Source organism: Drosophila takahashii, chromosome 2L (genome assembly GCF_030179915.1).
Source record: "Drosophila takahashii strain IR98-3 E-12201 chromosome 2L, DtakHiC1v2, whole genome shotgun sequence".
NCBI lineage: Eukaryota > Metazoa > Arthropoda > Insecta > Diptera > Drosophilidae > Drosophila > Drosophila takahashii.
The window spans coordinates 5337329-5352053 of NC_091678.1; the positions used below are offsets into that span (position 1 = coordinate 5337329).

At 36.0% G+C, this 14725-nt stretch overlaps 1 protein-coding gene across 4 annotated transcripts; it reads left to right on the forward strand.

The window, feature by feature from the left end:
- Positions 1-386: 386 nt before the first annotated feature.
- Positions 387-13709, forward strand: LOC108057859 (dnaJ protein homolog 1). 4 transcript variants are annotated; one of them, XM_017142313.3, is made up of 6 exons: positions 387-494; positions 6635-6789; positions 6848-7156; positions 7499-7727; positions 7784-8153; positions 13099-13709. In XM_017142313.3, the coding sequence occupies exons 3-6, from the start codon at positions 6931-6933 to the stop codon at positions 13324-13326; spliced, it is 1053 nt and encodes a 350-aa protein (XP_016997802.1). In that variant the 5' UTR covers positions 387-494; positions 6635-6789; positions 6848-6930; the 3' UTR covers positions 13327-13709. The 4 variants fall into 4 exon arrangements, with proteins under 4 accessions (XP_016997802.1, XP_016997800.1, XP_070071458.1 ...); XM_017142311.3 differs by lacking the exon at positions 387-494 and adding an exon at positions 724-938; XM_070215357.1 differs by lacking the exon at positions 387-494 and adding an exon at positions 5332-5550.
- Positions 13710-14725: the final 1016 nt, after the last annotated feature.

The following is a 14725-nucleotide window of genomic DNA, read 5'->3' on the forward strand; positions in this document are numbered from 1 at the left end:
GCATAAATTTGTATGTCTTAAATATTCATTTCATAACTTAAAAACTCCTCTATATCCGAATAAAGGGTATACAAAAATTAATATTATTAACAATAAAATTTGTTTTAAAAAACTTTTTGATATTTTGATACTTTTTGAACAATTTTGTCAAAAAAAATCTTTAACATTTTGTAATTTTTTCGAATTGTTTTTGGGCTGTTTATTTGCACACATTTTAAAGTTTGAAATATTTATTTCAAAACTTAAAAAATGATCTATACCCGAATAAAGGGCATAAGAATACTGGTTTTCGGTTCTGCTTTGCCTACGTTTTTTCCGCTCTTGCCGTGAAGCTTTTGTTTTACCTATGGGAAAAAGCTACAAGTAGCTATAGTATGATGACGCATATCGGTGGCGATCGTGGATCTCGCGTGGAACGGCCGTTTTTGATATTGTACTTGATTTTCGCCTATTTCCACGACTTCTGTCTCGATCGTACTTAGGGTACATGTGTGGTAAATAAAAGAAAAAACAAAAATCGGATCGTTAAGAAACCTCTCACTTTTAATTCGGGTCTCTCGGCTGCTCATTCTCTCTGCTGTTTTCGGGGGATATCTTTTTTGTAGGCTCTCCGGGGGATCTCGATTCGAGATACGAGGTTCGAGATCCGCGATCCGAGAGAGCGGGAGCGCGAGATTGGGGCAAGTGGAGCGGTGGTGGCGGTGGTGCTGGTGGTGCCAGTCGGTGGTGGATCAGTTCAGTGAGTCCCCAAGCGTTGTCGCATCCACTTTATCGCGTTCTTTTCGCGGATTCGCACCCAACAATAACTAACGGTTTTGCTGCACGCATCTGGCGGCAAATTGGCAGCGAGAAGCCCGCGCTAATAATACATTTTTGAAATTGCCAAATCGGAGGATCTTCCATCCATATCAAGCATACGCCCAATCATCCAATCAATTGTAAGGAGTCCCCCAAAATGTATTATTGGTTTTTCAATGACAATTAATCACGGACTTGCAGTGCGTGTGTGTGTGTGAGTGAGTGCTGGAGTGACTATACATCTGTGTGTGTGTTTTTTGCCTCGTATCGTTAGCCAAATGTGGTAAAAGCAAAAAATAAAAAAAATATATTCGAATTCGTATACCCAGACATACAAACCATAAACAATCGTGCCTTGTAATCCGTGCTTTTTATGGCTCGGTCGCCTTTGTTTATCGCCAGGATTTCACTTTGGAGTGGCCCAGAAGTCAAAAACCGAAAGAACCCTTATATAAAGTATACGCCAAGTATATCTGCAAAGTCCAAAAGTGATTTTTCCGCTCATTTTATTATTTATATTTTTGTATTTGCCATCGTTTTTCGCTATGGCCTGTGTGTTTTTGAATTTTCATGGTTTCATTTCTTTAAATAAGTTTTATTTTTAGCACTTTTAGTTATTTTTGTGTATATGTTTTTTTTTCTGTTCTCACCAATTTTGCTGCTGCCCAGTTTGCCTGATTATTTTTCGAAATTTTCATGCCGATTCTTTGGAATATTCATGGGCTTTCTACTCTGTGTACACACAATGTGTGAAAAGATTTGTGTTTGAAATTCGGTTAAGTTAAAGGTGCACATAGGGTGGACCAAAAATTAAGGAAGACCTCGGGGGAAAATAAGAAAACTGTATAGGTTTTAGAAGGAAATACAAAATTCCAAAGGGACACAATTTCAGTAATTCAAAATTACTTTGCTTTTCAAAAACGAGAAATGGAAAATATCTTAATTTTAAACCCATAAATAAACTCTTCAAATACTCTCTTTATTTTTCGTGGTCAAGTCTGCTTTTTATAGTCATTTTTTGGTCTCTGCTATTGCCTCATTTTTCAAACACTCAAATTTTGTTGGCCACAATTCATAAATAAAAAGTAAACACACAAGGCAACCGATTATGATTGAAGGCGCATAGAAAAATAAAGATTTGGCCTCCAAAAAATCATACAAATGGTCAATAGCACAATAAAGGCGAAAAGCCAAATGGCAACAAATTACCACCAGAGAGTGTAAAAAATAAAAGAAAATTTTAATGATTGCTGCTAATCATAATCACACTAGAATTTGTCAGTTCGTACCGTTAGTGGACTGTTGGCTCTTCGGTTTTTGCCTAGTATTTATAAATTATGACACATTCGAGAGTAGCAAAGAGATCGAGAGAGCGGGGTCTTCAGCTTTTTTTTTCTGTTCGAGGAGTGGAACCATGGGTAATACTCTTTGAACAGCTGCTGGGTGGGCGGCAGCCAGAAGGGGGCATGGCCCCCAGTATTGTTTTGATGGTCGTTGAGCCGCAAAACACATGCAAAATTCGTCATTTTTTTTCGCCACCGAGAGTGAGAGAGAAAAAAGAAGAAGAGCTGGTGGGGCAATTAAGCAAAGTAATTATGGGGAAAGGAAAACACAAGGAAATACACTTTCGCGCTTTTGTTTTTGCAATTGATTAATTTCATTCTTCTCTGTCGTAAAGCTAAAAAAAGCCTGCTTTAATTATATAAATTAATGAACGCTTTTTATATGAGCGGAAATTAAAATACGGCTTATCAATCAATTAAAAACATTCAAAAGAGCTAACCACTAAGTTAAAAGTTAATTTTAAAATACAAATATTTTACAAAAAAATGTCTAAAGAATTTTATTAAATTTAATTCTTTTTGATTTTATTCATTTTTCTTAATTTTTTTTACGAATAGATTTAAAAATAAATTTAATAACAATACAGAAAAAATATAAATCAAAATAAATGTTACTTTAAAGCGTATGATAACTTTGATAAACTCGATAAATTTATTTCTTTCTGACTAAACTATTTTCCTTTTTTTTGCTCACCATAAAACCTTGTATTGTCCAAACAATTCTATTAAAAGCTTTCCATTTATGCTTTCAATTAAATATCATTTGCAACAACATTTTAATCAATATACCAAACAAAATCAAAAACAATTTCCGCACAAACAACATTTATTCTAACCAGCTGAAACGAGTTTTTCATTTTCATCGTCGCATGCAAATTTTCGGTGAGACAAAAATTCAAATTCAAATATCTTCGTATACAATATGTTCGCTCTAATAGTTATTCTATGCAAATCGGTTGTTTGCCTTTTGCATTTGTTTTTGTTACGCCGAAACCGAAAATAAACGGAAATGGAATATTTGCCTGCATATTTTGTTGCTCAGAAATCAATGCTCTTAGCAAATTAGTATGAAATTCCTGTGTAAACAGAGGATCATCCATCTGCAAAGATAAACCACGTCGAAAAAAAGTGTATTACCCAACCTCATGCAAATCACTGTCTAAATTGCTGAATGCTGATTCATTTTGGCCAAAACGCACAAAAAAATTTCTCCAAAATCGAAAATGTTTGGCTGATGATTGTGTGGGAGATTTTACTGTACGTCCAAAGGTAAACCCGCTTAGTCATTGGACCTATTTTTGCATCAGATTTGCGGCTTAGAAACACCCACCCCAAAAGTATTGATAATTTGCCGGAATCTTTCGTTGGTTTTCTTTTTGGTCATCTAATGCTGCTTTGCCTAAACGATTTGCTTCGGTCATGGCAACTTTTTCGATTCTTGCCGTACTCGTTTTTCTTCATTTTTTTTGTTTATTTGTTAGATTTTTGGCAACTTTTTGTCGAGTGTGGGTGAATAAACTTCACGGTGTTTGATCAGTTTTTGGCTGATTTCGATTGGCACAAAACAAAAAAATCTATTGGGTTGACAATGAATGGGTTTTGCTGTTGACTTTGAAAAAGAGAAATAGCACAAACAAAACAGATTTTTGTGTTCGCTTCTTTGAGAGCGAGAGTGAATGGCTGGAGTTGAATGAGAGTCAGGGGACCAAAAGTTTTGACAACCTTGAAACACTAAAAATATTATGGTGTAATACCAAATAATCAATTGGTCATGGAAAGGTACACAAAATTTAAAATTTGGTAACAGATGGTAAATAAAGTTAATGTAGAAATTTATTTGGCTTGCATTATAAAACATTATTTAAATAATAACAAAATATTTAAAATTTTTGGATAATATTGAACGCATTTAAGTGCATTTAAAATGGCATACGATTCTATAGTTAATGAAAATATATATATTTATTTATTTTATCAATCAACGTGCATCAATTAGCTGTGGCCTAAATATTTGATCTATAGATCACCCATAGGTATTGGTATTGAGTTCATTTAACCAAGTTGACTGTCGCATTAGTAACCGATTTTATCAGCAATATCAGGCCCCCAGCCATACGACTTTGATCTCCAAAGCAATAAATAACAAATTTGAATAGCCCAAACATAAATCACTCTTTCAATTTGATATTCGTTTATTATTAAATCTCGTTTCTTTTAATCTTATTTCTCCACCTCTCACTTGGTTTTTTTGGACATGTGAGCATTAGTTGGGAATACGGGCAAAAACGAGACACAAAATGGGAATTAAAGTTGCCGAGTCGAGGCATTAATAAATCAAGTTCAATTCAATTAGTGCAATCCGGGGACGACACAAACAATTTTCCCGAACATTTCCCCCCATCGCTTGGCCTCTCATAACCTACGACAATTTATAATGTTGCGCAGAAATGGAAAGAAATTCAAATGCAAATTTTGCAAACAAAATGACAATGAAAAACGTTGAAAAAGCAATTCACTAATAATGCAGTATGCGAGTATCCAATAAATTGTTAAACAAATGTTATTCTGTAATCAATAAATGAGCTGCCGCCAGTGTCTGGTGAATAATATATGCGGAAGTGGCCCGAAACCACCCACTCGAAACATGTTGTAACTGTCAATTGGGCGGGGCCATAAAAAGCCTCTTTATATGGCCGGCAATAATTTCGATTTCAGCATGAATTTATTTTCCACCTTAAGCCCGTAATTTTACACGAAACAATGCATACATATACTGCCAATAATTCAATAAAGAACCATAAAAAGAATTATTAAAACGCGTGCGAAAATCTCTGTCGATAAAAAATATTCAATTTAATCGGTGGAATGTACAAAACATATAAAACACATAGCATAATCGCCTTGCGTAACGTACATATTTCATATATTTCATTTATCTTTATTTGCTGGCAGAGAGAAAAAAAACTTTCTTTGAATGAAAGAACGAAAATTCGGAAAAAATAGCATATCTATATTCGCATGAATTTTCTTTCTGACCTTGTCCCCTGTTCGCTCAACGCTCAATCTGGCACACATTTGGCACGAATCGATGAACCGATCCGATCCGGAATAGATTTCACGATCCGCTGGCGAATTATATGCAAACTGCAGCTGACTAATTTCTGGAACGGAATGGCGCTGATCGCATCAATCGTCTGCTGTCAATAGTCAACAAATCTTGTGCCCCAAAGTGTCTCCCTCTCTCGGAGAATCGCGATTCAAGGCAGACATTTCGCAGCAATTTTGTATTTTTTTTTGGTTTTGCCGTTCAAAATTGTCAACGCAACAAGTTTTATATATTCTCGTCTATATATACGAAACGATATTCCAAGATGAAATCAGTTAAGCCCAAGGCTGAAAACTGTTTTGAGTATGGATTGCCGGCCTGAGTGTTGACATCTTGAATTTTAATGAATTTTCGGGATGCGATCTTGAACTTGAGCAATAACAGACCTTCGGTGCAATTAAAGATCATGTTTATTATGGATTATAGAATGTTGTGATAATTGTTTTTGTGTGAATGAAGTGTGAATGAATTAAAAATATGAATTAAAAAATTCAGTGATGATTATTATTTGATAATCTATCTTCTAGTTCCTTTTAAAAAATCATTATCTAGTTATCAACTCAAAATTTAAATAGTTTCCTCAGTTTTATAAGATAATGCGGCATGACTGTTGTGGTTAAGATTGCACAATGTTGATTAACTTTTCACGATGAAAGGTCTGGTGATCTTCTGTGGATTGATAGTTCGGGGAAACCGCAAGCAGGAACAGTTTTAAGTTACAGATGTCTCAACGCCCCCTTGATAGACTTGTCAACCAATCAAGTTCTAATGTTCTTGGCTCTCGATCCCAAAAGGGGGTATTCCAACCCCCAGTGATCTCTGTCTGTCGCAGAAATATTCATAAATGTCATCGTCAATTCTAATTCAAATGGCTCATGTTAAACTCAATTGGACACCCAGATCTTCAGATCTTTCAGAAATGTTAAGGTCAATGCAAATTGGCTCGGGAACAATTTTCATTTATGAATTTCTCTCTCAAAAAAAACCTGACAATGTATTTGTGCGCAAATATAAGTATTTAAAAGACTTTTCTTGTTTATCGATGTCTGTTTGTCGAATGCTTAAGAATATCAAATAAATGGATAAATACATAGAGCGTTAATTGAACTTGCATTTGGCAAATACTTAATTTTAAAGTGTCCATCAATGGATGGACAGGCGATGGGAAGATGGAAAGGGTGAAAAGTGCTCATACAAAAAGTTCCAATGTTCCGGAAAGAAGAAAAAACAATTTCTTGCTAGCCGGTCTAAAATTAGTAAAAAGGCGTGGGCCGTTTTAGCATTGAACATGGCCAGGGTCTGTGACGCGTCTTATGATCCCAACCCGAACAGCCGAATGGAACTACCTATACATAGCTAAATAAATATTTTTTCTGATTCTTTGCAGATCTTGGCTGATAATAGAGCAAGCGAACAACAAGGGAGAACGACAAGATGCAAGTGCCATTATAAAGATAAAGGGAAGGACATTATCAGGAGCAGTATCATAGCAACTAAGGAGGTCCTTGTTATATATGGAAAACCGATAACTGATATTATATTGTAGGTAGCAATTTTTAAAAAATAAATATAAATTAAATATTTTAATTTTTTCTTTCAGATACTAGAGTACAGTGAACTTGAGTGTTAACTTTTTACCTACATATATAGAACCCGCTCACATACACAGATAGAACCTACAAAATGGGTAAAGATTACTACAAAACTTTAGGGCTGCCAAAAACTGCCACCGACGATGAGATCAAAAAGGCCTACAGGAAACTGGCCCTGCGCTATCATCCGGATAAAAACAAAGCCGCCAATGCCGAGGACAAATTCAAAGAGGTCGCCGAGGCCTACGAGGTCCTTTCAGACAAGAGCAAACGGGAGGTGTACGACAAATACGGCGAGGATGGTCTGAAGAGTGGCGGTAAGTTTACAGAACTTTTTAAAGAATTTTTAAATATTTTTTAGTAGTAGAAAAAGGATTTTAACTTAAAATTTTTAAGTAATATATATTTTTTAAATTGATTAATTGATAAAAGTATTACAGATTTTGCTAAATATTAAATGATATAATAGAAAATTTATATACTATGATAACTTTAGGTGTTTTATAAATTAAACAGTAATATTACTATTATGGCCAAGAAAAAATAATATTAAATTCGCGAATCAAAAATGTTATTGGTAGAATTGTTGAGTTAGTAAATATAATACTTGTAATATATATTTTTAAATATTTAAAATATTTTTTTAATTTAATTTCTAGGCACACGAAATGGCGGTCCCTCGAGCAATTCGTTTACATATCAGTTCCATGGAGATCCGCGAGCCACCTTCGCCCAGTTCTTTGGCAACAGCAATCCGTTCGCCTCGTTCTTCGACATGGGCGACAATCTGTTCGATAAGAACGTCTTCGATCTGGACACGGAACCCGACTTCTTCTCCTCGCCCTTCGGTGGGATTGGTTCGCGGCATGGTCTGGGCAGTGCCTTCAGGTTGGTCCATCTCGTTAGGAAGCTAACCCCAGAAGCCCCTTACTAATCTTTCACAGGCCCTCTTTCAGATCACACTCCTTCAATGTGCACACGCCGTTCAAGAAGGAGCAGAAGCAGGATCCGCCCGTCGAACACGATCTCTATGTGACGCTGGAGGAGATCTACCACGGCTGTGTTAAGAAAATGAAAATCTCCCGACGCGTCGTCCAGGCGGACGGCAGTTCGCGCAAGGAGGACAAGGTCCTGCAGATATCCATCAAGCCGGGCTGGAAGTCCGGAACGAAGGTCACCTTCCAGAAGGAGGGCGACCAGGCGCCCGGCAAAATACCCGCCGACATTGTGTTCATCATCCGGGACAAACCGCATGCCATGTTCAAGCGCGAGGGCAGCGATCTCCGCTACACGGCGAGACTGACGCTCAAGCAGGTGAGTCCAGGGTTCAATAGAAAGTTTTATATTTGAAGTATTAAAATTGTTGGATAATAGGAAATGTATAGCTGTATTTTTTACCTTCAAGGATTATTTAAAATATTAAAAGATATTTTTTTAAAGAGAATAATCATGGGAATGACCTTGAAAGTTAGTAAAAAATCAATACATCAAGTAGGCATGGTATTTTACTTATTATCAATATTTGATTATTTATTTTTTAAGCCATTTTTGATGAAACATAAATATTTAACATAAATTCATAATTGGATATAATCGTAAGCTACTAATTTTATTTTATGAAAATAACAATATCCAAGTACTGTTTTTTATATTTTTCCATTTGAACGATTTAAAAATTACATTTCTTATGCTCAAGCATTTTTTAGCTTATTTATGTAGATACTTTAATTTTGCTAGCAGCTCTTAATCAACAGATATAGGTCACATTTCTCACAGATGGGTTCTTTTATTATACTTGACCCTCTGAAATCCAACTAAAACCTCGCTTCAGAATAATCTCCATCAGATATCTCATGAGGGACCTGTGGTTGGGTTCTCACAGTATGGCGCCCAATTAGAGGCGCAGCCAGTGCCTAAATCAAATTGTAATGAAATCAGGCAGGCATAATGGTTATGGCAAATTTACCATATACGCGGTGAGCAGCCGAGCAGCAAAGCACCCCGCCAAATTGGTAAACATGGTCAAGTTTCAATTAACGGAGACAGAGAATGGGATTTTGGCCAGCAATCTGCTCTATAGCGGCTCCCACTGAGGTGTTAGATTTTTACACAGTCGCCAAAGCGCAAAACTTCGCACAACATTTTTGTTTTTGTTAGTTCACTCAGAAACCAATATGGTCAAGTCCAAAAAAATAGAAAAAAAATATAGAAAAAATATCAAAAATTTTGAAATTCTGAAAACTAACAGACGAACAAACTGAAATGACACGCCACTGAGTTTGCAGTCATGTTAAAATTGTTAATTGCATTAAGTAGATTAAATAGTTGACTTGGCTCCGTTGGAGATTTTTAACATTTTATTGCTTGTTAGTGCGACAAATTTAGTAAATATTTTTGGCCTTCTCTCTCGGTCCCCAGCCACTTATGGCATAGTTGGCCAAATATTTTTGTTGCCTCTATTTTGAATTTATGAATTCCATATTGGTTTTGGTTTTGAGCTAAAAGTGTCATGTCGTTCTTTCTATATAGAAATATTTGACACGGTTATTTGGCTCTGAGTGGATAATGTGAATGGATTTAATTGAAATATTTTTCTGCTTGAATTGGGGATAAGTCGTGTTTGGATGGGCTATTAGTAGCTACATGAAATATTCTTTTGAACTTAATTAAATGATGGGAATATCTAAGATGTAAGAATTTAATTTTCTTCTTTTAAATTTAAATACATATAAAATTAGCTCGCCAATCTGGTTAATAGAAACCAATAAATCATGACTTTTATAATCACTTGCCCAACTCTGCGCTCGTAAGATTCTGTTCGCCGCAATAAAGCAGCCATAAGGCAATTGGAGCTCCATATATGATCATCCACATAATTGCCAACAACGTTTTCAATTTTTTCTGTCATATTTTGCTTTTGTTGTCGCTGCAGCAGTAAATTTAATGCGACTCATAAATTACATCATCGTTTACGATAAAAATTGAAGTCAATGAGTTTCGAATTAATTTTTTGCTTTACGCTTTTGGTCTTATATTTTGTTTTTATGCATATGGCGGATGATATATAGACTTAGCACGTTTCGGTTTGAATTTTAAACTCACCTCACTCGATTTTTGTGGCACTCTCTCCCTCTGTCTGGGTTGTACGTACACATTTTCGAAATGGAAATCAAATTTAACAATGGTTTTGTTTTCAAGTGCCTGCGTCAGAATTCTCGCAAATGCAGCAAACTAAAATTGATGAAGAATTCAAGGATGTACGAGTGTAACCAGGACTCCCTGGTTGTAACTGATGGCCAGACGTTGTTGTTTTCGATGTCTGCCCAATGGCATTGTCATTCGATTGGTGGCCCAAATGATTTGGTCCTCTTCCTTTTTTTCATTTTTGTTAGAAAAAAATTGGAAGTTCTATACAAAACCATTTGGTAGTCGAAAACTTCGTTTGCATTTTGATGACAGTTGTCAACTGGGGCGAGGAAAAGAGTTTTGAGGGGGGTTACGTTACAAAAAAAAGAGGCAGAAGAATAATGCTTTATGACATGCGATTGAATGCTGTTGATTTGTTTTTTCCACCTAAACCTTCACTTCTTTCAGCGAGAGTAATTGTCTAGAGCAGTTCGCAAAAAATGGAAAAAAAACGAGCATAAAGCGGTAGAATATATAGGGGAATTTATGTTTACTGCCTGGAACCTTCCGTTAAGCTGAGCCTGACATTCAGATTTATCATCGAGCCGTTGATAGCTTCAACGATGATTTTTATACACAGGAAAAATGCAGAAGTAGGTACTCAATTTGATATATTAAATATAGAATATTGAGTAAGATTTGTAATAAATCTTTACACTTTCTATTCTAAAATAGGGTCAAAATAAAATCATATTTTAAAAGTTTTACTTTTAACTCAGAGGTTTTTTGAGTTTTAGTTTTGGTCAGGTTAAATAAAAGTAAAAATAACCATTTTTAATATGATAAATGTTTGATATGCATTTCTTTCGGTTATAGTTGTAGCTATAGCTTTTGAAAACGGTTTGCCATATTTTTCCTAAATTCCTGATCCCGATACAGAGTGCTCGCAAAACTTTATCGTTGCCCCATTCACATTTGTATTCCCTTTATTTTCGGTTGCCTCTGTTTTGCTTTTTTATGCTTCAGCTTCCGTAAAAGGTAGCAAAGTATTTAAGCGTTACAGATTTATATATATGTAGTTCGCTGTTTTTTTTTGTGCTGCGACAACATTTTCAACATTTAGATTAAAAAAATATTGATGCTGGTCGTCGTCATCGTGGGGACAGGTTGTTATCGTTGTTGTTGCTGTTGTCTGGGTCTGTCGTCATCAGTTTATGTTGTCATCGCTTTAAATTCGCCAGTCGGCAAATAATACTCAATACCCGATCCGCGATATAAAAGTACGCACATTTGTTCACATACCTATATATTTAAATATTCATAAGGTGTGCACTTTGGTTTTGTCGCAATTTATTTATTTATGTTTGATGTGATTTCTTTTTGTATTTATAACTTATTTGTATTTTATTGGGTGAGGCGTGGGGCACATTGACAACTATTTAACACGTGTCCAGCAAGTTCTTTGGTTACAAATCACTTGTGACAAGTTATGGAGTGGCATAAAATATTATATCATCCGTTGATGGGCATCGCAGGGATTGTTTCGTTTTGCGGGCTTAGATCAAAAACCTTTTTATTTGTGCCTTTCATAAATCACCGTTGAGGAAGGGATTGACATTCCAGTTATCGGTTGTTTATGGCTTGTGTTTGAAAAATAAAGGCTTTACCAGTTGAAAATGTTGGAATTCGGTCCCAAAAGGATTACCAAAGCTAATCTGTCATTTCTGGGGTTTCCTTAGACGAGATTTCGCACAGCGATATGCTAACAAGGCATGTCAAAATGGAAGTGTCAAAATGAGAAGTTAAGATCACAAATATATTAACAATTTATTTTATTAATATTTAGGTAGGGCTATATTATAGTGTGACTCACATATTATAATTCCCAAACACCTAAATGATAAGATAGTTTCTGGCTTTTTAAGGAAACTCACAAGAATAGTTAGAAATCTTTATATATCTAAGAACTTAATTATATAGGGGAGAGTGGGGGAATTTCGTCAGCATTTTTCCCCAGAAATTTCCCCAGACCGTACTTTTTTAGAAATAATTATTTTTCTTCCGAAATTAGGCGCGAAGTTAAAAATCACTGACGCAGAAATGCACATTATAGCACTGTGTATTATATAAAAAATCGTGTATATTATTCCTTTTGAATTGTGGCATACCGAAAAAATTTCGTCGAGAACTAAATGTAGCTTTTGAACTGTTAAAACACATTTAATATTATAGCTTAATTATCTTGGCCTTCTGTGCAAAACAAATGCATTGGTTGTGTCTGGCCGTCATGAAGGACCAAAACAAAAAAATTATATATTTTTACGACTTATGGATTCCGAGATATTGCAGGTGACGAAATTGCCCCTGTGACGAAATTCCCCCACTCTCCCCTAATCTTTAACAAAGTATTTTCTCTAGGGGAGAAATGTTCAATCAATAAGATTTTCATCCAAGTTCGGACGGAAATTAATTGGGTAAGCCACATCAATGTCTATGGGGCCAAAACCCAACGCTGATTGATGCCCATCTCTTAGTGGGCCAATTAAACAAGTCGTATGTCAAACGGACAGGCCGAAAGAACGTATCAATGAAACTGTCTGGGCCAAGAAAGGGAAAGTAAACAGAAAAGGACATGGAAGCGTGTCAACAAGATGTTTAAACACGAATTAGGCAACATAAAAAAGGATTTACAAATGTTATGTTCGATGGGAAAGCAAACATGCAACTCGGGGGGAAATAAAAGCTCAAAGGAGCTGGAAAAAAATCTAGCATTGGTTCTGGGGCACCTAAACAGGATTACCCGAAAAAGATTGATAGATCCCACTCGACAGTGGAACTCATGTGTTGTTTGCTCATTTCGGTTTGGTTTCGGGTGAAAAAGAAAACGAAATTGAGTTATTGGCCGGGGTATTTGCTGACCATTTTGATTGATAAGCTAAGAACCAAAATAAATAAAATAAAAAAGGGAAATAAATAAATTGCAAGATTTACAAGAAAACTTAAATAAAATAAATGGTGGACTCTATAAATATCTACAAAATCTCTCTTAGAAATTTACTTTTTCTTTAAATTTCTGTAATTTTTAAATTTCTGTCATTTTTAAATTAAACAAATATTTGTATTTAATTTCCAGGCTCTGTGCGGCGTTGTCTTCCAAGTTCCTACCATGTCCGGCGATAAGTTGCGCATCAGTACCATGCAGGAGATTATTAAACCGAACACGGTGAAGCGGATCCAGGGATACGGGTTGCCATTTCCCAAGGACACGACACGCAAGGGCGATCTCCTGGTGGCCTTTGACATCCAGTTTCCGGAGAAGTTGACTGCCGCCCAGAAGGAGGTGCTCAGGGACATGTTATGAGGGATCGGGTTCAAATCCACCCGCCCAGTGACGACTCAGACTCACACACAGTCCGCTCTAAAAATCGGACTTAGTCATCCATACAAACAACGCACTAAAACCAAACCGAATTCATCTATCCAATCAATGTCCTATTCATTTCTTTTAACACCCCCCATTTTGCTTGTTTTTGTGTTCAGTGAAACATTTGCACATTTCTTACAGGAAATCTTTCTTAACAATCGGTTTTGCTCATCTACGCCACGAACATGTTTGCATAATATATACGTTGATCATAGTTATTATATCATTAATTCTTAATTTATTTGTCTAAATTAAAGCTACATTTAATAAAACTACACACACACACATACAGAAAACATGTGGAAGAAAAAACAAGCGAATGGTAAATGTGTTTTTTTTTTTTTTAAGGTGCTAGGAAAAGTTACTCCTTAAAAAGTAAATATATTCTTTTTGACAAGACATTATCTGCAGAGTCATGTTTCTGCAATTGTAAAGTTTTCAGGGAGACTGTGAAAGGAAAAGTGAAATTTTCGTTTTGGTAATCGCAAAGCGTTTGGCTAATTAGCTGCCGTTTCCAGTCGGTCGCCCACCCCACTCCCAAAAAAAAAAAAAATAACACTCCCATGTCAAACGGAATGCTGCTCGTTAAGTCATTAAAATTGCATGAAGTCAAAACTTTATGGTCTGCAAAGTTTGCGTCAAAGCCGAACTAACCCAGAAAAAAGGAGGAAAATTCGAGAATGCCGAAAAAAAAATTAAAACGGGATAAAAGAATGGTAGGAAAGTTGGCTGGAAGAACGGGACCAACATCAAAGCTGGCAAATGGTAATTCGTTTAAAAAGAAAGCTAGCGACAGACGGGACTTAGACATCGACATAGACGCATTTCATTTGCAGACAATAAACAGGCAGCAACAACGACTCGAGGGCAAAGTAAATAAATTAAATTTCGGGCAACTCTTTGCATACAAAATAGCGATAGAGAAGGAATGCCCCAGCCTGGCCGAAAAAAGATTCAAAAGCTTGCTCAGATTTCAAACACATGCCACACCGACGAAGAAGAGGAGCTCGGGACGAGAAGGAGGAGCAGCCAGGATGAGCCAGGATGATGTGCAACGGATACGGGACGCAGTCCGCAGTCGAGTGTTCGATCTGCACGTGCCGGGAACAGGAGCACACCACGGACCTCTGCCGCTGACTCTGTAACAATTCGTTGCGATTTTCCACTTATTTGCTGGAAAACCAAAAAGAAATTGAGCTCAACACGTTGCAAAAAGTAGAAAAATATGTCTAAACACTTTTTGAAATTTTTACCTAAACGTGTTGGTGTAAACTTTTGAAGAAACCGTTTATAAAAATTCATACTTTAAAAGTTTTTACAAAAATTTATATTTTTA